This window comes from Quercus lobata, chromosome 6, assembly GCF_001633185.2.
Source record: "Quercus lobata isolate SW786 chromosome 6, ValleyOak3.0 Primary Assembly, whole genome shotgun sequence".
Taxonomy (NCBI): Eukaryota; Viridiplantae; Streptophyta; class Magnoliopsida; order Fagales; family Fagaceae; genus Quercus; species Quercus lobata.
In genome coordinates, this window is record NC_044909.1 from 45,554,542 (window position 1) to 45,580,134 (window position 25,593).

A 25,593-nucleotide genomic window follows, 5' to 3' on the forward strand; every position below is an offset into this window, starting at 1 on the left:
AAAGTCTCTCCAATCTCTGCGTCATTGTTGCTCTTACTAAGAGAAGAACTCACTTCAAAAAAAAAAAATGAATAAAGAAGAAGGAAATAGTAAGGAAGAAATCAATGAAGAAGATGGAGGAGATGAATGAGGAAGATGGAGGACATGAGTAAAGAAGGAGGAGAAGAAGAGAGAAGGGATGAAAAGAAAGAAAAGGAGCAAAAGAGGGAGAAGAGAAAGCACCAGAACGGAACTGGTGCTGGGAAGACTATAAGAGGAAGGCGGAGGAGGGCACCAGTGAGCAAAGAGGGGGAGGGACAGAAGCACTTAGCCCCTGCCCCAGCCCTGACTCCTAACACACTGGAGCCATGTTAGGTACGCTCGTGAGGAGCCGGGTGGTGCTGATATTGGGTGTTCTCGACTCAGTCACGCCAAGAGTTCAGCGTGATGAGCCCCTGCTTCGGATTTTGGCTAAAAGAGAGGCGGGACGGATCTTAAGTCTGCGCCACCCTTGCCCTGATCGAGCCATTTCAAGCTTTATCAGAACATGGTGTTTTGAGGAGGGGTATGATTTCTTCATCATTCGTTGTGATCTCAGAAGAATGGAAGGGAGTTAGTACGAGAGTGATGGCCTCCTGCCTGCCTTCTTATAGGAAGGGCAGAATGTAGGGCATTAAATGCATTCAACTTTCCCAAAGAATCTGGAGAAAAAAGAGGCGCCCGTTCCACTTCTCCACCTTATCAAATGAGCCGCCGGACATAAATGAGCCTCGTGAAGGGGATTCATTAAGGGCGCATCTGGGACAGCCAAGCGGCAGGAACGGATCACGAGCAGATTAAATGGAATCCCTTGAAAACCGGCTAACTTCCTGGACAGATGGAAAACCGCCCACATCAATGCAGGGCTAACTTAAACAAGCCATACTGAAGGCCCGGGTTTACCAAAACCCTCCTTTCCAACCAAGAAGCCGGATAGCAGGGTTTTGAGGGGCTATTGTGGGGCCCAATGAGTTATGGGCCAAAGCCCATTTGCCCGTAGGGGGTCAGAAGGTCCGAGTCGAGGAGAATCATGGCCCAAGCCCTATGGCAGAGCACTAGGTAGTCTTGGGATCCAGCCGAGGACAATCCAGTCCTCGGCAGATCCGAAATCCCACCAAAAAAGAGGGGTAAAAGCAGGAGTAGGGTCAAACTTAAAAGAGAATCTAAGAATATCCGGAAAAGTTGCTCCTATTGCCATTCAATGCCCTGCCCCTGACAGAGCCGTACTCTTCAGCTTTATCAGCCATCTCCAACAATTCCGGGATTGGACTGATGGGACAAATGTCAGTCTTATAAAGGCTGACCCTACACGTGGACGAAGGACATCGAACGCAGGCGAGTATAAAAGAAGAAGTAAGTGAATCTGGTAGGGGGGGGATCCTGAAAAAAAAAAGAGAAAAAGACTATGAAGGAGAACGCCGGAACGATCCATGCATAGAACAGAGAAAGCTCTCCGTTGGCTTGCCGGGATTGGACCTCAAGGGTCCTCGGATCAAGTCCGAGGAGCCCATTCTCAGAAGATGCAACGTTGTAGGGCTTCAACGTTCAGGCCCAGTCCATTTTCTCACAGGAATCTTCCTAAAATCCAGACCAGAACACCACCCTGTGATCAAGGCCAAGCTTTTCAAGCCCACTCTCTACAAATCATATTGTGAGGGATCTTTCATGTGCGAGCCCAACAACACTATTGGGCCGCCAAAAGAAACGTGTCCTTACAGCTACGGTTACTAAAGATTGATGTTTACATATAGGCACACAAGAAGAAACAAAAGAATTTTTAGAAACAACTACAACAAGTGTAATCCCAATGGAGGAGAGCAGTGCGAAAAACCATAAAAGTTTCAACAACTATGCTTGTGCCTGTGCCGTAGTTGCCTCCATGATCTCCTTTATATTTGGTTACGGAAGGTACTCCTTTCTTTGGAGGTCTTTGAAATCTAAATCCTAGTATGTGATATGTTTATGGTAATTGTATATCACCTGTAACTCTATTTTATTGTTGTTACAACTTACAACAAAAAGTTTCACCACCATGCATCCTTACAAGTACAAAATTCTGTGGAGTGGAGGAGGAGGAGGGGGAGGAGGGGCAAGGGCCAATTTTCAAGTCTCCAAGAGGAAGCTTTATACACATATACACTTAGATTAAGTTAGAGTATAATTAAATTATAAAGAAAAAAAGTTAATGGATGCCTTAATAATATTGGTTTAGAAAGTATTTTTAGAAACTTTTTATAAGAAAAGAAAAAAGCAACTGATTTTTTTTTCTATGACTAAAATGTAATATTAATAAATGCTTTAAAAACATATATTAAATGGACCCTTTTACTAATGTACATGTATATACATTCATGTTGTTTGTAGTACTAAGATTTTTTTTGTTATTGGTTTCTTTGTCTCTGAGAGAAGGTGCTTTCTCCCTTTCCTCAGGCAGTAGAATTGTTCTACCTTCTTGTAAGGTTTTTTCTTCCCCTTGCGTGACAGTGTTACGTATAGGGCTTGTGGGTTAACTTTTTTCTGGGGGCTGGGAAATAGTTCTCTTCTTTCCTTTCATTCCTCTAAGGACAGTTTTTTTCTATCCAGTATTCCATGGAAGATCTCACATGGCAGTGGAATCGACTATCTCTTTCCGAAAAGGAGGGAGATGATGTTTGTTTCAAAAAAGATAGATGCTCAAAGGAATACATCATAGCAGCACAATTTTTCACAAAACGGGCTTTGAATATGGATGCAGTGGCAAGGACTTTTAAGCCACTATGGAAGGCGGACAGTGGTTTCACGGTGAGTAAGGAAGGGTCTCACACGGCGCTATTTATTTTTGATAACAAGGAAGATGTGGATAGAGTTCTCTCTAGCGAACCATGGAGTTTCGATAAATATTTGGTGGTCTTGGAGAGATATGAGAGACAAACTCCTCTGGAAGAACTGAAATTTGACAAGGCATCATTCTGGGTTCAAGTGCATAATATTCCAATCGGCTATAGAAACAAATCGGTCGCTGAAGATATTTGTGAAGCGATAGGCCAGGTTGATAGATCAACTAGTGTCTCTGCCAGTGAGGGAGGCAGCTATGTTAGAGTGCGAGTCACACTAGATGTATATCAGCCACTCTGCCGAGGAAGGGTAGTTACTTTCGAAGAAGGCGGAAAAACATGGGTAAGCTTCAGGTATGAACGTTTGCCTAATTTTTGCTACTGGTGTGGTTGTTTTGACCATGGTGACAGGGACTGTGATAGTTGGATCCAAAGCAAAGGTACACTGAGGGCAGAGGATCAACAATTTGGACCGTGGGTACGTGCGTTGCAGACAGGTCCGCCAAAGAAAACGGTGGTTCGGGTTTCCGGTTTCTATGAAGATAGGGTGGAGAACATGTCTACACGACGGCGAAGGGAGATGAAATCCACTCCGATGGCGACAGGACCGATCCCAAAGTCAAACTCCACTGCCCACACGGATAAGGAAACACCAGACAGGGGCGCGGATTTTATGGAAACCAGAGATACAAATCCCCATAATCATGGGTCAGTAACGGAAACTTCCATTCCTGTTGCCCAGGCCCACGAAAATCAGGGGAATGATTTTGAGGAGTAATTAAATGAGATTGACGCAGAACTGGGGATTTACGAGCAGCAAAATAATTTGGGTTACACCAAAAATGTTGCACCTATTCACGTACACACCCAGCCTTTTAACTCTGAAAATCTTAAGTTTGAGCTGGCACTCAACCAGGGGCATGTTGAGCCCCCACCAAGAGACATGCCACGTCACAGGGCCCATGCACGTCCACTCCAAGATGTCACTAATTACAGCCAAGCTCCCCTGTTCGTGGAGAAACCATCTCAGACCAAATGGAAGCGACTGGTCTGTGAATTTTCTGGTAATCCTGCCACTACAGAAGATCCGATTGGCTCCAAACGCCCCATTGACATGGCCATTGATCTCAGTGAGTCACCTCGCAAGAAAATCTTGGTCGCTTATGGAGTTGCAGAAAATTACCCGGTTATGGCGGAGGCTGATTTTCAGCCCCGCCAAGCGCAATGAGTTGCATCGTGTGGAACTGCAGGGGGCTCGGGAACCAACTGGCAGTTCAAGAACTAGCGGAGGTAGTGACCGCAAAAGCTCCCACTGTCGTGTTCTTGGCCGAAACACTGGCAGATGAAGCTAGGCTTGATTTCGTAAAAGACCGGATCCGTTTTGACAAAAAGTTTGTTGTTCAGAGGGTTAACAGAGGTGGAGGTTTGGTTCTTTATTGGAAGAATGACTTGTTAATCGATGTTGTTTCTTCTTCTTTGAATCATATAGACGTTATCATCAACAAGGACACAGAGGAAGCATGGCGTTTTACTGGATTCTACGGCGAACCGGAAACTCACAAACGGCAGGAAACTTGGGAGCTGCTTCGCAATCTTCATAGCCAAAACTCACTGCCTTGGCTGTGCGCTGGGGATTTCAATGAGATCCTAAAGCAGAGTGAGAAGTTAGGGGGGCGGATTAGACCACCAGGACAGATGCAGCTCTTCCGTGACACACTAGATGAATGCGGACTGATGGACATTGGCTTCAAGGGTTCTCCCTTTACATGGAGTAAACTTTGTAACAATGGAATTTCGATTTGGGAGAGGTTAGATAGAGCTGTGGTGTCTTATGAATGGTTCTCCAAACACCCAGGTACTCAAGTTCATCATATTGACAGCACAACTTCAGACCATAAAATTCTTTGGATTGAGCAGTCGGTCTTGGATTGCTCACCGAGGAAAAAGCTCTTCCGATTCGAGGAAATGTGGCTGGGTGATAAGGAGTGTGGCGAAACAGTGGAAGGGGTATGGCAGATTAACTATGAAGAGGCAGGAAACACTAGGGTGATCCGAAAGGTTGAGAAATGTGGGACGGCATTGACAAATTGGAGCAAGAATAGCTTCGGTAATGTAAGAAAGCAGTTGGAAAAAAGAAGAAGAGAACTAATGAAGGCAGAAAAAGTGGTCCTCCAGGGTGGAAATTCAAGCAAATTAATTGAGCTAAAGAAAGAGATCAATTCTTTAATGGGTAAAGAGGAAAGAATGTGGCGACAGAGGTCACGCACCTTGCACATCAAAGATGGTGATCGAAACACCCGATATTTCCATTGTCGGGCAACTCAAAGAAGGCGCAAGAATCTCATCACAGGAATTAAAAACCAGTCAAACATCTGGTGTACAAAACCAGAGGAAGTTTCCGGCATATTCATGAACTATTTTCAGCAACTATTCTCATCCACCAATCCAGATATTGAAGTGTTTGATTTGAACTCCATTCCACGGGTAGTTATAGCTGAAATGAATGATAGTTTGACTGAAAATTTTCAACCTTGGGAAGTTGAGTTGGCTTTGAAGCAAATGGCACCACTTAAAGCACCTGGACCGGATGGGATGCCGCCACTATTTTATCAGAATTTTTGGGAGTTGGTAAGAGGTGATGTAACCCATGATGTGCTTGGTTTTTTGAATTCAGGTTCCCTTCCTAACTCTCTAAACCATACATTCATCACTTTAATTCCTAAAATTAAGAATCCAGAGTATGTTACTCAGTTTAGACCTATTAGCTTGTGTAACGTGCTTTACAAGATTTTTTCAAAAGTTCTTGCCAACAGGTTGAAAAGAGTCCTCCCCAACATTATCTCAGAACATCAAAGCGCTTTTCTCAAAGGGCGCTTGATCACAGATAATATCCTAGGAGCCTTCGAAACATTGCATTATATGAAAAATCACAACTCCGGAAGTTCAGGGTACATGGCGCTCAAACTTGATATGAGCAAAGCATATGATCGAGTGGAGTGGTCTTTCCTGAAGGCGGTGATGTCTCAGATGGGGTTTAATGATCGGTGGATAGATTTGGTCATGGAGTGTATCACCTCAGTCACATACTCAATCTTGATTAATGGAGAACCTAGTGGCGATATCAGGCCAAGTAGGGGTATTCGCCAAGGTGATCCCCTATCACCCTACTTATTTCTGCTTTGCTCGGAAGGACTACATCGATTGATTCAACAAGCAACAGATATGGGTGACATTCAGGGGGTATCTATCTGTCGTAATGGCCCTAAATTAACTCACCTGTTCTTTGCAGACGATAGCCTTTTATTTTGTAGGGCTACCACCCAGGAGTGTGAAAAGGTGATGGATATTCTCTCCTCTTATGAAAAAGTGTCGGGGCAAAAATTGAATAGAGACAAAACTGCACTCTTTTTTAGCAAGTCTACCCCTACCGACACGCAAAGGCAAATAATGGAAACTCTTGGGGTTCATGAGTTGAAGCAATATGAAGACTACTTGGGATTGCCGGCCTTGGTAGGGAGAAATAAAAGAGCTAGTTTTGACCATTTGAAGCAGAGGATTTGGAAGAGATTACAAGGTTGGGAGGGTAAGCTTTTATCACAAGCTGGAAGGGAAGTACTCATCAAATCAGTTATCCAAGCTATCCCCACCTACACGATGAGTTGCTTTAAACTACCCATTACTTTGTGCCACGAAATTGAGACTCTCATCAGGAAGTTTTGCTGGGGGCAAAAGGGAGATAGGAGAAAGATACATTGGATTAAATGGGAGGATTTGTGCTTGCATAAAGATCAAGGGGGAGTAGGTTTTAAAGATTTGACAATGTTCAACGAGGCGATGCTTGCCAAGTTAGCTTGGCGCCTTCTCCATGATGATAAATCCCTATTTTACCGAGTCTTTAAGGCTAGGTTCTTTCCAAGATGTTCCATCCTAGAAGCCAAGGACTCCCCTTCCGCTTCTTATGCTTGGAAAAGCATTCTAAAAGGAAGGGAAGTTATTCAAAAAGGGGCTATTTGGAGAGTGGGAGACGGGAAGAAGATAAGGATTTGGGGGGACAATTGGTTGCCATCAAAATCTTCACCTAAGATTACTACACCGGTTCTTTATGGACAGGAAAATTCGAATGTGGAGGTGCTTATAAATCCGGTAACAAAAAGGTGGAGAACTGAGATCATTGACCATGTTTTCAATGAACAAGAAGCTGAAACCATCAAAAATATCCCCCTGTGTGCCACAAACCAATCGGATGTGCTGGTTTGGCCTTTTACACCATCCGGCAACTACTCAGTCAAGTCAGGCTACAAGTTCCTTTTTGAGAATTCTACACAACCTCAGAGAACAGAGCAAGCCGATGGTTTGTGGAAGAAAATCTGGAGATTGGAGGTCCCAAGCAAGATCAAAAACTTTGTTTGGCGAGCCTGTAGAGAAGCGTTACCGGTGAAAGCTAATTTATGCCGTCGACGGATCATCCCTGAGGGTCGGTGCGAAATTTGCAGAACAGGGGAGGAGTCTTGTTCACATGCTATTTTCTTTTGTGTTGATGTGCAGGTAATGTGGAATGCAGATTCTCAATGGCGATGGCTCTCAGAGATGTCAGGAAGAAGTGTTAAAGAAATCTTTATACGAGCCTTTGAAGAGGAGACGGACGTGGCGCTGTTGGCATTCACGAGCTGGGCTGTGTGAAATAGAAGAAACCAGGTTCGCCTTAATGAAACGACATGTCCTCTGGGGCAGATTCACGCCTTATCCAAAGACAGGAAGAACGAGTTTCAACTCATCCATAAATCGGGTGGAACGCCTCAGCACAGGAATCACGTCAGATGGAAGCCACCAGACCATGGCCTCTACAAAATCAACTACGACGGAGCAATATTTGCCCAGCAAGCAAGAGCTGGTATTGGCGTTGTCATCAGGAACGAAGACGGCGTTGTTATGGCGTCGATGGCACAGCAAATTCCACTCCCAACGACGGTGGCACAAGTTGAAGCATTGGCTACGAGGAGAGCTCTGGACTTTGCACTGGACCTTGGCTTTACTAAAGTAATTTTAGAGGGAGACTCAGAAGTGATTTGCAAGGAGCTAAACGAACCAAACCCGTCTCTAGCTTTACACGGGAATATCCTTCAGGACATTAAGCTTCTGTCAAATACTCTTCCATTTATTGGCTTTTCTCATGTACATCGCCAAGGGAACAGTGTAGCGCATGCTTTGGCTAGAAGGGCTGCTAGGGAAGTTGATTTAACTGTCTGGATGGAAGATGTACCACCAGACATCCACCATTGTGTTCAGGCTGATTTAGCCAATTTTGATTAATAAAATAGTTAACTTCTTTCTCAAAAAAAAAAAAATGTTGTTTGTAGTACTTTTTTTCGGCAATCAATGACACATTTATTTGAATAGCTTATGCAATAGAATTTGTAGTCTATGTATATTTATGCTTTTTTAAAGGTTGTACCCAAAAAAAGAGCTCCCCCCCCCCCCCACGCCCCAAAAAAAATATCGATCAACAAATCTAGTGATTAATTAAAAAAAATCTTGGGCTAGGTTGCCTCCATAAAAAAAAAAGAAGAGAGAGAGAGAGAGAGAGAGAGAGAGAGAATTTTTAGAGTATACAATCTCAATAGACTTCCATTTATAAGAATGATCAATGAAGTAGTAGATTTTGTGAGTAAATAATGGAATCCTTGATTTTGTGAGTAAGAATGATTAATGAAGTAACTTACATTTTAAGAATGTTTAAAAATCATTCAACATTGATGATATATGCAATTTGTTTGAAAATTTCTATTATCAAGATTTTATTAAGCAAGAAAAAAAAAGCTCATTTGAGACTTCAATTGTAAAATTATGAGTTTGATTTGTCAAATTATTAACATGGAAATAATAATTGATGAAGTTTTGCAAACAATTTGATGATATATACTGATTATTGATGAATTTTATTATGTGAAATATCATTATTGAGCATAACTTTTATGGAAGACGCTAAATTTGTTTTTTTATATATTTGTATAGCAAACCATATTACTTTATGTCGGGGGCGGTTTTTGCGCGTAGCCACGTGTCTTCCACTGGAGGTGTGACTTTGCTAGACTCGAATTTGTTTTGGAGAGTTTAAACCAAAACTCGACATTGGGCCGCATAGACCAATGGCTTCCGGTACATTTTCAAGCCTACAAAATAGATAAAGTCCAAAGTCTTAGAATCGTGATAATGGTTAAAATAAATAAATAATATGTTTAGCATAATAGATTTGATTAAATGGTGAGTTGAACGTTATTATTATGTGTGTTAAGTGATGTGCATTAGAATGAATAATTAATTGGCATATGTCCAGTAATGGGATGAGTCCAATAGTCCATATCCAGCTGTGTTATAGTTCATGTTCAACATAATACAGTATGTCCAGCAATGGTCTATGTCCAAATAATGTATTTCAAATAGTTTATATCTAGTTGTGGTTCATGTCCAAATAATATATGTCTAGCGGTGATTTATGTTCGAATAATATATGTCCAGTGGTGGTTCATGTTCGAATAATATGTCTAGCGACGGTAGATCAATTCATTAATATATATGTTCATTAATGAAGTATTAGTGAGATCATGTTTTATTAAATAGTGAGATGATAATAAAGTAACTTGCATCCAACAGTACAATAATAATAAGTTAACATATACTTAATAATGTAATTTCAAAGATGGAGAAAACATTGACTTATCTTTTATGTTTCTGACTCCAGCTGTATAGCATCACTTTATTCTTTATGTGATTTGTGGCTCCCGCCGTATAGCATTACTTCATAGTTTGTGACTCCAGTCTTATAACATCAGTGTATAGTTTGTGGCTCTAGCCATATAGCATTAGTGAGTTGATAACATTCCAGCGGCATAATAATATGAGTATAGTGGTACAACGATAATAAAATAAAATATACTTAATAGTATAATTTTGGAGATAAAAATATAATAACTTATCTTCATAGTTTGTGGCTCCAGCCGTATAACATCAATGGACTTATAACATTTCAACAGCATGATGAAATGAGTCCAGCAGTACAGTATGGTATTATGAGTCCTTTTATGGTGACTTCCTGATTGAAGGGGAAAAATGGGTGCAACTGGAGGGAGAAAGAATATTTCCAACCGTGTGCATAGGTTGGTTAAGTTTATCTCCATTATCATGCACATAAATGAAATTCCTCATGATGATACTCTTTTGGTTTTTAGTAATATATAAATGATATTGCCTTTCATGAGAAGAGCTTTTAATATTATAAGTTTGTACCTTTTATATGAAGGGCTTTTAGTATTATAATTATATGCCTTCTATGAGAAGGGTTTTTGATAAAATGTTCTTGGAATAGTATTTAATATGTTTTAAGATGTATGGATATGGTAAGAAATATATATGTATTATGAGATATGATATTTGTAATATGTATAAGAATTATATGTAGATACTTTGTTGAATATGAGATCTTGTATATGTATACTTTGTGAGACAAGGAGTTTAAAGATATATGAGAAGTATGTATGGATATTTTGTAAGGAATGTGTTAGTTAAATATATGGAAGTGTGAGATAGATAATATGAAGGTTAAATATAGTAAATACATGAGCTTAAAGTTGCTGCTGGAGTGGTTTTTTGTGTTATGTCATGGGTTATGTTGCTTTTTAGGAAGAAAGATTTTGTAAGAGAAATAGAGAAAGAGATGGAGATGTGTTTATGAGCAGTAAAATGATGATATTTCAGAATAATAGAGTGTGGAAGAAATGGATTGTAGTGTTGTAATAGGTGTGTTGTATTGTTATCTAAGAAGAGAGATTTTGTAAGAGAGATGGAGAAGTATGGAAATGTTTAGAGATATAGGTAGCAAAGTGAATGAAGTTTCAGAACAAGAGAGTGAGAGAGAGATGGATAGTGGTGTATAATGGTGTCTGTTGTGTGTTGCTTGGTCCTCTTTATATAGAGCCAAGTATGTAATTAAGTTTGAATTATTTGAAGGGAAAATCAACAAATAAGGAAAGGTTTTTGGAAAAATAAGTGATTTCCTTAATTGGTTTTTTTTTTTTTTATAGCTAAAAGAAGAAATTCTGAGCCTTTAATGTTGCTGGAGCTATTGTTACTACTGTCAGCTCTACATCAGTAGCTGCTGGATGATGTCATCTAAATGATATCCTCTACTGGAGGAAAATATTTAGCATTAAATTCATGGTTTGGCTGAAAATGGTATGATAACCTTTATGAGATCCTTCTATATCTGGTATTACAGCTGGAGGCTAAGGATCTTAGTTTAAAATGGTATGAGTTCTTTTATAGGACATTTGCTTCTTTGGGTATGGTAGCAAGCTGCTGGGATTGGACATTAATGAGTTGATGATGTTACTTTTAGACATGTGTCAGTTGCTTAAGCTGCTGCTGGAGCTACTGCAGTTGCTGCTGGAGTTGTTACTGTTTCTACTGGAGCTGTGGTAGCTTTTGTTGGAGCTGTTGCAGCTTCTGCTGGAACTATTATTGGTATTTTTGGCTAAGTTTCCTTTTTTGAAAAATTATATGTTTAGTCTATATATAATTTTGGAAAGTAATAAACTAGTTGGTTGATATTTGATGAAGTTTTAAAGATGTAATTATGGTCTCTTGGTGTTTTAACCAAATTTTGGAGAGCAAGGAGAGTATTTATTGCTAGATATGAGATATTAATATAGATTTAGCCATGTGTTTGGGATTGATTTAAATGAAAATAATTATATAATATATATGAAATAGTATAATTACATTTTTAAACTTATATTATATGATGAACATTAATTTTTATGGAAAGAGCATGAGGAGTTTTATCATTTTAAGTGTTATGTGATATGAGAGACTTACCAAATGTTACCTATTGCACACTAATTCGTCAAAGTTCAAGGAATTGGAAAAGACATGTCAAACAACATGTTTTCCTTTGTCAACTTTGAACCACTAGAGTTTTACTGAACATACTTCTTAGCCCTCTAAACCACGACTCTCAAAATTCTTCCGATGAGACTCATGAGCTTGGATCATGAGCAAAAAATGAGATGATGTGCTATGAGCTTGAACCATGGGCTTTGACGCATTTTTGTGTAAATATGAGTTTTTTTGGGTTTTAAAAGAGATTATCCAAAAATCCATGATAATGTTGATGTGGTGCAGGTTGCTAATGAAATAAAGTTATGTGGTGTGAAAAAATTGTCCTCAACACTTTGTACACTCAATAAAGTTTTAAAAAATTATAAATTCTCTTAAAAAATGATTTGAAGTAAGGGTGTATATATATAATTTCAAGGTTGATAATTTTATATATAGTTCTATATATATTTATTATGACTTACTTTTGTATTAGAAAATTAATGTGTTATATTTGTACACACGCATATATATAATTTTTTTTTTTTGGGAAAAGGATGGCCTCTAACATCATTGCATTAAACTGATCTAAAATTTCATCTTCTATATCTTATACAGATAATGGTGTAATGAGTGGAGCAATGATGTACATAAAGGAAGATCTCAAAATCAATGACACCAAACTGGAAACCATTGCTGGAATCTTAAACCTCTGTGCTCTTGTAGGATCTATTGTTGCTGGAAGAATCTCCGATTACATAGGTCGCCGTTACACAATTTTCCTAGCCTCTATTTTGTTCATCCTAGGTGCAATTCTAATGGGCTATAGCCCATCCTTTACAATCATTATGATCGGAAGGTGCACCACTGGCATTGGTGCAGGCTTTGCACTTCTGATTGCACTAGTTTACACTACTGAAATTTCTTCTCCTTCAACCCGAGGTTTCATAAGCTCCCTTCCTGACCTTAGCCTTAGCTTTGGAATCTTACTTGGCTATATATCAAACTATTTTTTTTTTTTCCCAAATTGAGTTTGAAACTTGGATGGAGGATAATGCTTGGAATTGCAGCAGTCCCTTCTCTTGCTTTGGCTTTAGGCATCCTAAAAATGCCGGAGTCGCCAAGGTGGTTAGTTATTCAAGGTCGTTTAGGAGACGCAAAAAAGATCTTATTGCAAATATCTAGTACTAAGGAAGAAGCTGAAATCCGTTTCCATGACATAAAAGCTGCGGCTGGAATAGATATAAACTGCACTGAGGATGTTATAAAGCTTCCTAGCAAGGCTTGCGGCAAAGGGGTTTGCAATGAACTGTTGTTTAGGCCTTCCCCTTCTGTTCGTCAAATTTTATTTGCAGCAGTAGGACTTCATTTCTTCCAGCATTCAGTTGGTATCGATGCAGTGCTGTTATATAGTCCAAGAATCTTCAAGGCAGCTGGAATTATTGACAAGAACAAGCTCTTACTTGCCACAATTGGGATAGGACTTACAAAGACTATTTATGTTAATAGCCACATGTTTACTAGATAAAGTTGGGAGGAGACCTCTCTTGCTAATAAGCACTGGCGGTATGGTTTTAGCTCTTGTAGGATTAGGATGTGGCTTGACCATGACGAACCACTACAAAGAAAAGCATTCATTGGCAATGAGCCTAAGTATTGCTGCTACTTACACATTTGTGGGATTGCATTCTTTAGGGCTTGGGCCTGTGACATGGGTCTATAGCTCTGAGATATTTCCTTTGAAGTTGAGGGCACAAGGGGCCAGTATTGGGGTGGCTATAAATAGAGGCATGAATGCAACAATTTCCATGAGTTTTATTTCAATTTACAAAGCAATTACGATTGGTAGGACCTTCTTTATGCTTGCTGGTAGATGTATGGTGGCTTGGGCATTCATCTATATATTCTTGCCAGAGACAAAGGGAAGGTCCTTGGAAGAGATGGAGATCGCTCTTCAACAGCAAGTCTAGGACAGAAGACACATAATGGCAAGGGGTGCAATGAAGAATAAGAGCTTGTTTGGATGTAGTGAGTTTTGAGTGATATCACTCAGTTTTCTGTTTTCATCATCCAAATCATGTGGGTCTCATGGAAGAGCACTTGTTTGGATGAGTTTTGTTGAATCATTGTTTCCATCACTCAATTCTCTGATTTTTAAGTGATGAGTTATGGAAATTGAAAACACATTTTAGGTGTTTTTAGTTTTCATAACTCTGTTTTCAATGGCATTTCCGTAATTAAACATACATTGAGGGGTCCACTAGTCAAGTCAACTACAACTTTTGACTTTTTTTTCTCTCACTGGGTTTGGTGATTTTTTTTTTTTACTGGGTTCGGTGAGTTTGGGTATTGGGGGTTGGATAAAAAAAGAAAGTAAAAGCTGCACCAAGTGATAGGTATGGGACCCACAAACAGTTGAAAAATATTGAGTGATGACAAGTGAGTGATGGTGCCAAATGGGTGGGGTGTAGGGAGTTGGGGTATTTTAAGTGATGAGTGATGAGTGATCATTTTTTTTAACCAAACAAGCCTTAAGTGATTCAAAGAGTTATATTGGTGTTAAAGTTGGATCTTGGTGTTAGAATATAAAATTAAATAAAGCAATAAGACTATACATGTTGTATGTTCTGTTTTCATTTATTTTTCATATAGTTTAGGGTCTCAAAGGCAAGTAACACATTTGTCACTTGTCTATCCAAAACAAAAGCACTTTGGCTTTCTGAAATACTTCGGAAAGTATGATTTTCAATTTCTTTGCTGAAACCTTGGCTATGATTTTCTACAAAAAATTATATATATATATATATATATATGCTAATGTGATGATATTTAGTGAACCATGCTACATTCTTCTCATAGACCAAGCATAAAAAAAAAAAAAAAAAAAAAAAAAAGGGATTCTTCCAAGTGTTACAAAGGATCCTCTTTTGGATGGTGTTTTATTTATTTATTATTATTTAAATTTTAAGGCTGTTCATGGGTCAGGTATGATCGTATCCTCCCAAAAAATCACCTTACTCGACTGTATCAAGTCTTAGAATGCATTCTAACATGTTTAGTGCATTGATGCATTGGATACTAGCCACACCACTTTTCTATTTTAAAAATATATATTAATACCTTTCATGGATCCCAATTCGGGGTTGATGTTTTTTCCAATCACCAAAATTCCTAAAAGTGTGATGAGATTTATACGTTAATTTTTTCATATAACATCCCATCACACCCACATATACATAAATCTCATCACACTCTTAGAGATTTTGGTGATTGGAAAAAACATCAATCCCTAATTGGGATCAATGAAAAGTATTAATATTTATATTAAAAAAAAAAAAGGCCTCCGAGTATGCGCAACACAGGTGTAATGAGGATAGTTTTTTTCAATAACATAAAATAAGTTATTAATACCAACATTGAATAATGTAAATATCCAAAATCTACTATTAAAATATTCTTTTTTTAATTACTTTAAAGCGTACAAGGCATTCACTATTCAAGTAACAATACTTCTAAATTTCATGATTAATACGATACAAAATTAAGACTCATTTTCAACTAAAATATTTTTTAAAACACATTTTATATATATATATATATATATATTACCAAAGTAATACAATTCTTGAAGGAGAGAATAAAAATCATTATGAATAAATTTGCAATTTTTAAAGAATAAGAATTTAAATAAGAAAAGAATGGAGGAAAAAAAAAGACTCGAAAGAAAAAGTATTTGTATCTTAGGCTGCAAGGCCTTAACAATGCATTAGCAAAATATCCATTGATTTGATTATTCGCTTCCATTCTAATTGTCAATGGACATCATAAGACTAGATGGCCCATAATTTTTGCTAAACCTATATTATCACTTTACAAGTGTGGTTCCTCTTAGCAGACATCGGGCAATGTTTTTAATAAACCCAACTTTGCCAATACGACCAGGTTGGTACAAAAAGATATTTTGTATCGAATGATATTACGTCATCGGTATCAAAATTTAATAAATGAGAGATATGCATGCAAAAATAATTACTACTAACATACGTCTTTCAATTGTTAGTGGGTTAGTTATTTTTTGTTGACATGTCTCACACTTATTGAATTTTGATACCGCTAACATTGTTAAGGACATAATTTGTGTAATTGGCTAATCCTTTAACAAAACGCACTTTACTTGTATTTGGGTAGATCTAGGATGTGTTTAATACTTCAAGAAACATGTTGTTCAAATCTAGTATTAAAGCCATGAAGATTAGACCAAGAAATAAGTGAAGAAAAATTGTTCATTAAAACTGGACAGATAGCTCGACACTTGCGAACAGATAGCTCGATACCTCTCGACAGTTAGGCTATCTATTGAGCTCTTCAGTTGATTGTTATCGCAATCTCGACACCTCTTAATAGCTAGTGGATTGATCGAGAAAGCTCTTGTCTTCTCGACAGCTCCTCGATAGCTTCTCGATAACTGTATCTGTCGAAGTTTAAAGCTCGACACCTACTCAACACCTCCCGATTGATCGAGGTTACGGGAATTCAGATTTCCAGATTTGATTTTCGGCCCAAGTTTTTGTATTTGTGTAGGGTTTCTTTTCTCACAACCCTAGACCTATATAAGGCTTGTTTTAGAGGCCGTCACATAAGAGAATATAAAGAAAACATATGCAAAAGGTGACTGATGCCTTATTCTCTCTGGAAGAAGCTACTGTGTCTTCGCACCTTAGAGTTTTGTAACCAAGTGCTTCTTGATCTTCATTATTGATAAAGTGAAGAACTTTGCAGCTAACATTCTTCTTCCTCAAGTTGGTGAGTGAGTCACGTACTGGGATTCGTGCAAAAGAGTTAGTCACGTATTGGAATTCGTGCATCAAAGGGTGGCGTTCATATATTGAAGAGTTCAGAGGTTCTGAAGTGGTAGAAGATTTCTTCTGTGAGTTCATCTACGGGGATTGTAGAGTCTAGGAACAAAGGTTTTGTACTAGATCTGAAACTTCTCTTTACTATAGTGGATTGCTTTTCGGGAAGATTTCCCCCCAAGTTTTTTACTGTGAAACTAGTTTGTTTCATTGGTTTTCCTGAGTCATCATATCTTGTCTTATTTATTTTTCCACTGCATGATTTTAACATGATATTGATGTTTGTTTGTTTTAACAAGTTTTATTCATAATAAATCTAATTAAAAACTTGGGTTTAAAACTTGTTAATTCTATCAACCAGGGTCTAAATTTTCCAGCAAACATAATATCATTTGATATTAAATACTTTTTCGGTTGATACGGTATACCATATTTTGGCTGTATCATGTGAATGCATAGCAAACTAGCCAAATTTTGGCAACGTTCTTTTTTTCTTTTCTCTCTTAATTAATTAATTATTTATTTATTTATTTCTTTTTAAAGATTAGTCGGCCAAAATCTATACCGCATCAACCAGCTCGTACTAGCAAAGTTAGGCTTTTTAAACAAATATAAACCCCCTCGAATATACTTCAAGATGCACTGGCTCAAGCATTATTTAAGTTATCTACAAAAAGAAGCTAGATATGAAAAGAAATAAATAATTGACCTAATCTGATTATGATAGTCGTCCTTTTCCGTATGACAGAGAGATGCTGCCTTTGTCGCACAGAAACATATTGGCACACCTTTATTTTGTAATGAAAGCCTGATGTTAACCTAAAAGAATGGTTTTACACCGTTTTATACCTATAAAATAAAATAATTGAAATTATGACTTGAAGTTATTAATTATGTAAATAATTTATATGTAATAAACTCCTTTAAAAGTACTGGAATACAATGGTAAAATCACGTGAACATCAAAACTACTCATGTGAACAATTTTTTTTTTTATTTATTTAAATTGTATCCTTTTATGTTAGGGATTTTTATTCTCTCCAATCTATTTAACGACATACCTAATTTCAGTATTAAAAAAAAAAAAAAAAGTGAATTTAGGTAGTACACCAATTATAAGTTGACACTTAAAAAGCATGTTGTAGAATAAAGTGTATATTTGGGTATGCCTCCTAAGTTCCTCGCAAGCTTTTCCTATTGTTTACTTTTCCTGCAGCTTGACACCGAATATATAGAGACTTTTGACCAAGTTCTAAGGCTAGCTACTTGCAAGATATGTCAATCTTTATGTGGCGATTTAGATAACTTTATATTATGCTCAAAAAAAAAAATTTTTGACTGAAAAAGGTAGACAAAGTGGGGGATTGAAACGTGACATCAAGTAAAATGAAAGGCAGATTATACATATACATGTAAGTCAAAAACTTTCAAAAAAAATAAAATAAAAATACATGTAAGTCAAAAAAAGCGTCTACATTTTTTCCTACTGAACCTACCAGGTATGTAACCACCAAGAACCTTCGTCCAGATCAAGTATATGATGTGCACATTAAAGATGGTCATGGCCCCAAGATTTGGACGTCCCATGTGAAAAATGGGTGCCATGGCAAATGTTAAAATTTTTGCATTTGATACACCAAATACCAAAAATGTATCTTCATTAGATGTGTCATAATTTCTCTCTCCTCTCTACTATCTTTCTCTTTCTCTCTCATATATCTCTCTTGTCTCCTTTCTCTTTATTTTACTTTTTGTGTTTTTTAATAGATGGTGAGTGTTATTTTAGATTATTTTAATAGGTAACGTGTTAAAATAAGAGATGAGATGTAGGATATAATGTTAAATGCTCAGTTAAAATAGATAAAATCATTTTTTTTTTTGGTGTATTAAAATAAAATTTCAAACTCGTTTTTCGGTTGACCATATAAATCACCATTGCACTACCATGCATTAGCATTCGGTTTCTACAAAATATCTCATTTTACTATCTCAAAAGCTACTTTATCTATTATACCTTACCATTTTACAACACACCTAACATCGCAACTTTTATATTCCTATACAACACATTAAAATAATATATCTATACAATAAAATATATAACCCAAAACAATAAAAAAAAAATTAGTTTAATTTTGTGGTGAGTCAGGGAGAGAGAGAAAGAGGAATATGATTTTGAGGTGAATGAATAAATTAAAAACATTATTTTAATTTTGCAAGGGAGCTACAGTACTATTATAAATTTAAGATAATACTATATCACAATTACAAATTTTTTTACAATTGCTCTACCGGATAATGGGCTTTTATTGTGTGCTTTGATGCTAAAATATAGCATGTGCAAGATCGGGTACTGATGCTCTTAGTTATATATACCAATTTACTGTATCACAATTGCACGACTGGATAATGGGCTTTTATTGTGCTTTGATGCTAAAATATAGCATATGCAAGACCGAGTCCTGATGCTCTTAATTATGTATACCATATCATATATTTCTTGACTCTCGCATTGTTTACAGCAAGTGACAGTGGCTACTCCAATAGTTTGGCCATGTGCCACCTAATCAAGAAACTGGAAGAGAAACCATTATATATATTATGATTTCTATTTCCTTCCATTCATAATATAGCACATTTGTTCTTTTGATTTCAATGCTTATAATTTACTTCATTATCGTTGAAGGGTAAAATTTAGTATATTTTTTTAGGTATTATGCTTTATATTCAACCATGTAATTACATTTACTAATAAATTATATAGTTGAATTTAATTTTTTTTTTAGAAAAAATGCACTGCTTTTGTTGTAATATTGGTCAATATAACAATGTAATTGAATTCACTTAAAAAAAACCTAATTATATATATATATATATATATATATATATACACACGCACACACACATAATATTTATGAAATTGTACCTAAATTTTACTTAATGTTCTATATATCTATAATTTTGGTTGAACTTGTAATATTAATGTTTTTGTGTGTTTCTTTTTTTGACTCTTTTTTTTTTTTTTTGAGAAGATTTTTTTCCGACTAATTTTATCTTTTGATAACGCCACCTTTAATTCTAGAGTTTAACTAAAATTCTACTTATGTCTCCAACGTGCTCTCCTGTTGCAGAATATATATCCTTCTATACTATACATTTGTTTAAAAAAACAATTTTTTTGATAATCACATTTGTTTAAAAAAAAACATAAAACAATATTCAACTCAATAGTCAATACCTAAGATAATGTAATACGTAAGATAATGTATTATCTGTAAGGTTATAGTACTGTTTTCTTTAATATTGTTAGTGACACATATGTGCAAGTATACGTACCCACAAAAACCCCATCTTTAGATTAGATCACAGGATATAATCCGATAGGATTTTAACTTGAAACTCAACGAAAAACCAAGTTATCTATTTCTTTTTAGTTTAAAAACTGCCAAAATCAATCCAAACCTAATAGAAACTATAATATCAAAATTAACTTTTCCATTTTTTAATGATAGAGAATGACATTATGCAAGAGAAACATATAGTTGCAAGCTTCTCCCGTGGTAATTTTAATACAAAATCCTTTTCTTTTTTTTTTTTTTTTTTCTTTTTTTTTTTCCTTTTTTCACTATCATGATATATTTTCAAAAAGCAAAACTTGCATCTGCACCACAGTTTGGTCGCTTTCCTGTGAGAAGAGTTACAAACTTGGAGTAATTCTAGGACCGTAACTTACAACACATTTTTTCACAAATATCTTATGTGGTAAACTGTGATGAGTTATCTATCATTTTATATGAATTTACAATTTTTTTTAATATTTATCCGAAAAAAAAAGGAAATGTAATCTAAATAAACAAACCGTACATAGTCTAAAAAAACAGACCGTAGGTTTGTTTGAAAAAAAAATATCCTATTAATTTTAGGCTTTGTTGCTATTATCAACTTGATAATATTTAGATAGACAAAATTGTAGGTTATAGTTATATGTCACATTGGCACCAACCAAACCAACTAAATTTAATCTCTTTTTTAAATTGTAAAACATGAGTTGCATGTTTTGTTAAAATATTTATTGTTATTTTATCCAAATAATTTGATAAGAATAAATAAATTGTTGTTTTTATCTAAAAATTGCTGCAGTTTGGTGCAGCTGAAAGAACAACCAAAAAGAAAAAGGACACTTAAGGTCCGTTTGGATTGAGCTTATTTTTGCTGAAACTGAAAACTGAAACTGAAAACACTGTAGCAAAATAATTTTTAAATATGTGAATAGTATCGTGGGACCCATTTTTAATGAAAAAGTTGATGAAAAGTGGAATTTGTGGGTCCGTGAACAGTGCACAAATGCACTGTTCACAGTTGATTTAGTCAAAATGTGCGGCTAAAGTTAAAAAAAAAAAAAAAAAAAAAAAGTCAGAAAACGCAGCTTGGATTCAGCGGAAAACGCTGAATCCAAACGGCCTCTTAGTCTAAAAAAACAAAACCATAGGTACGTTTAAAAAAAAAATCTATCCTATTAATTTTAGGCTTTGTTGATAAATTTTTTTTTTTTTTTGAGAAACAAACTAATTGCTAAACACACACATTTTAATTTCACTCTTTTACCAAGCTCAAACACATTACTTAACCCAAAGTACCATTATAATAGGGCCTAATTTTTGTAGTAATAGAGTAGGGTTTTAAGCAATGGGAAAGAGTAACACTCAAAACAACACCCACTTTATTTCTTTGTTGATAATAATTAGATATACACAAATTACACAATTGTGTGTATAGCACTAACCAACTATATTTTTTTTTTTTCAAATTGTATAACATAGGTTACATGTTTTGTTAAAACACTTATTGTTATTTTATTCAAATAAATTGACAAGAACAAATAAACTATTTTTTTTTCCTAAAAATTAGAGTTATTTAGTGCAGCCACTTGATATATGATATATGATATATGATATATATATATATATATATATTTATATGATTTCTCCACTGTTATTTATTATTTTTGCACCCAATTCTCATATAATAAGAGCCACGGAAGACTCATCACATAATAAGAACCTTATGAAAGAGTTAATCTAGGACCACAATCAGTAACACATTAGTTTCTCTTTTCAAAAAAAAAAAAATTACACATTAATTTTCACAACTATTTTATATGTGGTAAATTGTAATTGGTTGCATATATGTAGCTTTCACATGAACATATCACATTTTTTCTACTATTTACAGTTAGCCACACCAAATAGTTGTGAAAATAAGTGTAAAATTAGTTGGGATTCTATAATTTTTCTAAATTAAAAGATAAACAATAGGGTGCATTTTTGTTGGGCTGCTGATTTTTTAGGTTTTTGGAACCAATCTGGAATGTGCATGACTGCATGGGATCTTCTCTGTAACTTCTAGTGCCTTTGAAAAGAGGAAAAGGACCTGTTAAGCGTATTCAGGTCCAAATACAATTATTAATTACAAAGGTGTTTAGTCTCTTTCTTTTTTTTTTTCCTTTTTTTTTTTTTTTAAGATAAAATTTGCTTACAAAATTGGTTATAACCTAAAGGTACAACTTACTTTAAAAAAATTAAAATTGCTACATATTTTGAAAATCTAAATGTTAGGTTGCGTGTTTTTTACACTCTTAACATATGTATCAAATTTTCTACCAATTAGATGTTATTTACTATATGATTCATAAACTTATTTTTTATTTATAACTTTATACTACAAAAACTTGCAATTTAAACCGTTAATTGATGACATAGTTATTGATTTTTTATCTTTTAGAAATTTTGCAAGCATAAAGAATATAAGAAAAAAATATAATCTAATGTTGGATTTGTCAAAATTCACATCCAATAAAAAAATATTAAGTGAAATTGTAGTTTATAACCAATTTTTTTTTTTTTTGTCGTAATTAATATGCATGGTCATTGGCATATGAAACGGAGGATTGTGGTTATACAGGTCAGATTGCACATCACTTTTATCCAAAATAAATAAACACTATAAATGTGGCAGGTTGGCCGTTATAATTTCGACAATGAGTGATTTAATACCTGGTAAGTAGGCCAGTTCTTTGTTTATTACCGAGCTATATATCCAACCTAACTTTAACTGATCCGATCTAATACGTGTTTCACTTAAACTCAAAGTGCTGCCTAGAATGAAATGAGAAAATATCTCCGTATCATGCCAAACAAGATTATATGAGCTTGTACGAGTCTTAGTGTATGTCCTCAGTTTTTTCTATATAATGGTGAGAGTGAGACAAGGGTGAAATATCACACTCAGACAGACACACACACTCGCACAAACAGGCCTCATACACGCACAGAGAGAAGACTGCAGATAGGGGAGAGCCATCAATAAAACATGGTTTCAATGGAGGATGGTTGTGGAGAAAATCAGGCAAGGTTTAACAAGTATGCCTGTGCTTGTGCTATGGTTGCCTCTATGATCTCCATTATCTTTGGCTACGGTAGACTCTCTCTTTCTCTCTCTCTAAATCATGAGTGATGCTATTGATATTCAAAATTAGTATGCACATAAACTTACAAATTGAATTTTCATTAATGTGATTTGGATATATTTATTTATAATATTGTTAAAGTGACACTAACTCATATTTGTTATTAAGTCAGTTTATGCCAAAAGTCTTGTAACTCAATTGAGGGGACATTTCTTAATATTTTATAGGTATCTATGGTTGAAATCTCTTATCTCCCTTTGTAATTATCAAATTATCAAAAAAATTTGTAAATCCTTTTATGGTAACTTTAGATTTTCCCTTATAGGATCTAGTTTTGGTTTCCTTAAATATAATGATAACGAACTTATAACTATACACACCAGTTTTCTATCTTCACAAATGACAAAAATAGATCCCTTCTTTATTCCCTGTAACTTTTAGGAATCCAAAAGTATATATATGATGTCCTTTGGCAAATACCATACAATATTAACGCTTCAAATCAATATATTTGTTTTTTCTACTCTCCATATGCAACAATTTCATCATTCATCATTCAGCTATATAATAATGTCATATAGAAAGTGTCTCCTGTCACGTCTTAAAAGAATATTAGCAATGTTTCCTCAAAAAAAAAAAAAAAAAAAAAGAATATTAGCAATGAAAGTATGAAACATAAATTAATGCATCAGCTATATATTATAACTTCAATTTTCTTGTGCAGATACTGGTGTAATGAGTGGAGCAATGATATTCATAAAAGAAGATCTAAAAATAAATGACACACAAGTTGAAGTTCTGGCTGGAATTCTGAACCTATGTGCTCTATTAGGTTCCCTGGCTGCTGGAAGAACATCTGATTATATTGGTCGCCGTTACACAATTGTCTTAGCCTCCATCATTTTCTTGCTTGGTGCAGTTTTGATGGGTTATGGCCCATCTTATGCAATCCTAATGATGGGAAGGTGTGTTGCTGGCATTGGTGTGGGCTTTGCACTCATGATAGCTCCAGTTTACTCGGCAGAGATTTCTTCTCCTTCATCCCGAGGATTTCTAACCTCCCTACCCGAGCTTTGCATTAGTCTTGGAATCTTACTCGGTTATTTATCCAATTACTTCTTCGGAAAATTGACCTTGAAACTTGGCTGGAGAATGATGCTTGGAATTGCAGCAATCCCTTCACTTGCCTTGGCTTTTGGCATAGTAAAAATGCCAGAATCCCCAAGGTGGTTAGTAATGCAAGGGCGTCTAGGAGACGCGAAAAAGATCCTATTGCGAGTATCTAATACTAAAGAAGAAGCCGAAGCCCGTTTCCGCGACATAAAAACAGCTGCTGGAATTGATGAGAATTGCTTAGAGGATATTGTCAAACTTCCTAGTAAGAATCGCGGTGAAGGGGTTTGGAAAGAACTATTGCTCAGGCCTTCTCCTTCAGTGCGTTGGATTTTGATGGCGGCCATTGGAATTCACTTCTTTGAGCATGCAACAGGAATAGAGGCAGTTGTGTTATATAGTCCAAGAATCTTCAAGACAGCTGGGATCACTGGCAAGGACAAGCTCTTGCTTGCCACAGTTGGGGTAGGGCTTACAAAGGCTACATTCATATTAATAGCAACACTTTTTCTTGACAAATTTGGGAGGAGACGCTTACTTCTTACAAGCACAAGTGGTATGGTTTTGGCCTTAACAATTTTAGGCTTTAGTTTAACCATGGTGGAGCATTCTGAAGAGAGACTTGTGTGGGCACTGAGCCTCAGCATTGTTGCTACTTATACATATGTGGCTTTCTTTTCTATTGGGCTTGGTCCCATTACATGGGTCTATAGCTCTGAGATATTTCCTTTGAAGTTAAGGGCACAAGGAGCCAGTATTGGGGTAGCCGTGAACAGAGTCATGAATGCTGTCGTTTCTATGAGTTTTATTTCAATTTACAAAGCAATTACAATTGGTGGGAGTTTCTTTATATTTGCTGGCATCTCTGTGTTGGCATGGGGTTTCTTTTATTTCTTCTTGCCGGAGACTAAGGGAAAATCCTTGGAAGAGATGGAGGTGCTGTTCAGCAAAAACACTAGGCCTAGAAATGTGGGTATAGAAACTCAGCAAAGAAGCAATGTGTAACATACAAGTGGGAAAGAGAAACCTGGAGAGTGGAGACTCATGTCACTTCTTTGTTAAACTACGCCATTATAGTAAGTTCATTGGTTAGGAAGAGTGTTGGGGATCTAAATGTTATAAAATTACTGGTTGTAATTTAAACTTCGTTATATTCCTAGTTCAAATTAATGACTGGAAATTGATCATTTGGTGCAAAAATGGAATAGGTACTTCTATAGGCCAGTCAAAATTCAAGCTAGGGAAATATATAGTATGGGCCTATGGCCTTGTCTTGAAGGTTCAATCCAATTTACAGTTTCCCAAATCCTTTGAAAATGGCTTAAAAATAGAGTTTATGTTTATCCAGACATACACACAAAAGGGGAAAAAAAATCACCTGACGACATCATTTGTCAAATAATAGTAATAATTAATAGAATTTAAAGAGAATCATACATCTAAATGTTAAAAACATTTT

The 25,593-nt window shown here is 35.9% G+C and overlaps 1 protein-coding gene and 1 pseudogene across 1 annotated transcript; both read left to right on the plus strand.

The window, feature by feature from the left end:
• The first annotated feature begins 1,825 nt into the window (after window positions 1-1,825).
• On the plus strand, window positions 1,826-13,672 carry LOC115950358 (annotated as a pseudogene).
• Window positions 13,673-22,731: 9,059 nt separating this feature from the next.
• Window positions 22,732-25,305, plus strand: LOC115995256 (probable polyol transporter 6). Its single transcript, XM_031119759.1, has 2 exons — window positions 22,732-23,030; window positions 23,746-25,305. The coding sequence occupies exons 1-2, from the start codon at window positions 22,925-22,927 to the stop codon at window positions 25,137-25,139; spliced, it is 1,500 nt and encodes a 499-aa protein (XP_030975619.1). The 5' UTR covers window positions 22,732-22,924; the 3' UTR covers window positions 25,140-25,305.
• The last annotated feature ends 288 nt before the right edge of the window (window positions 25,306-25,593 follow it).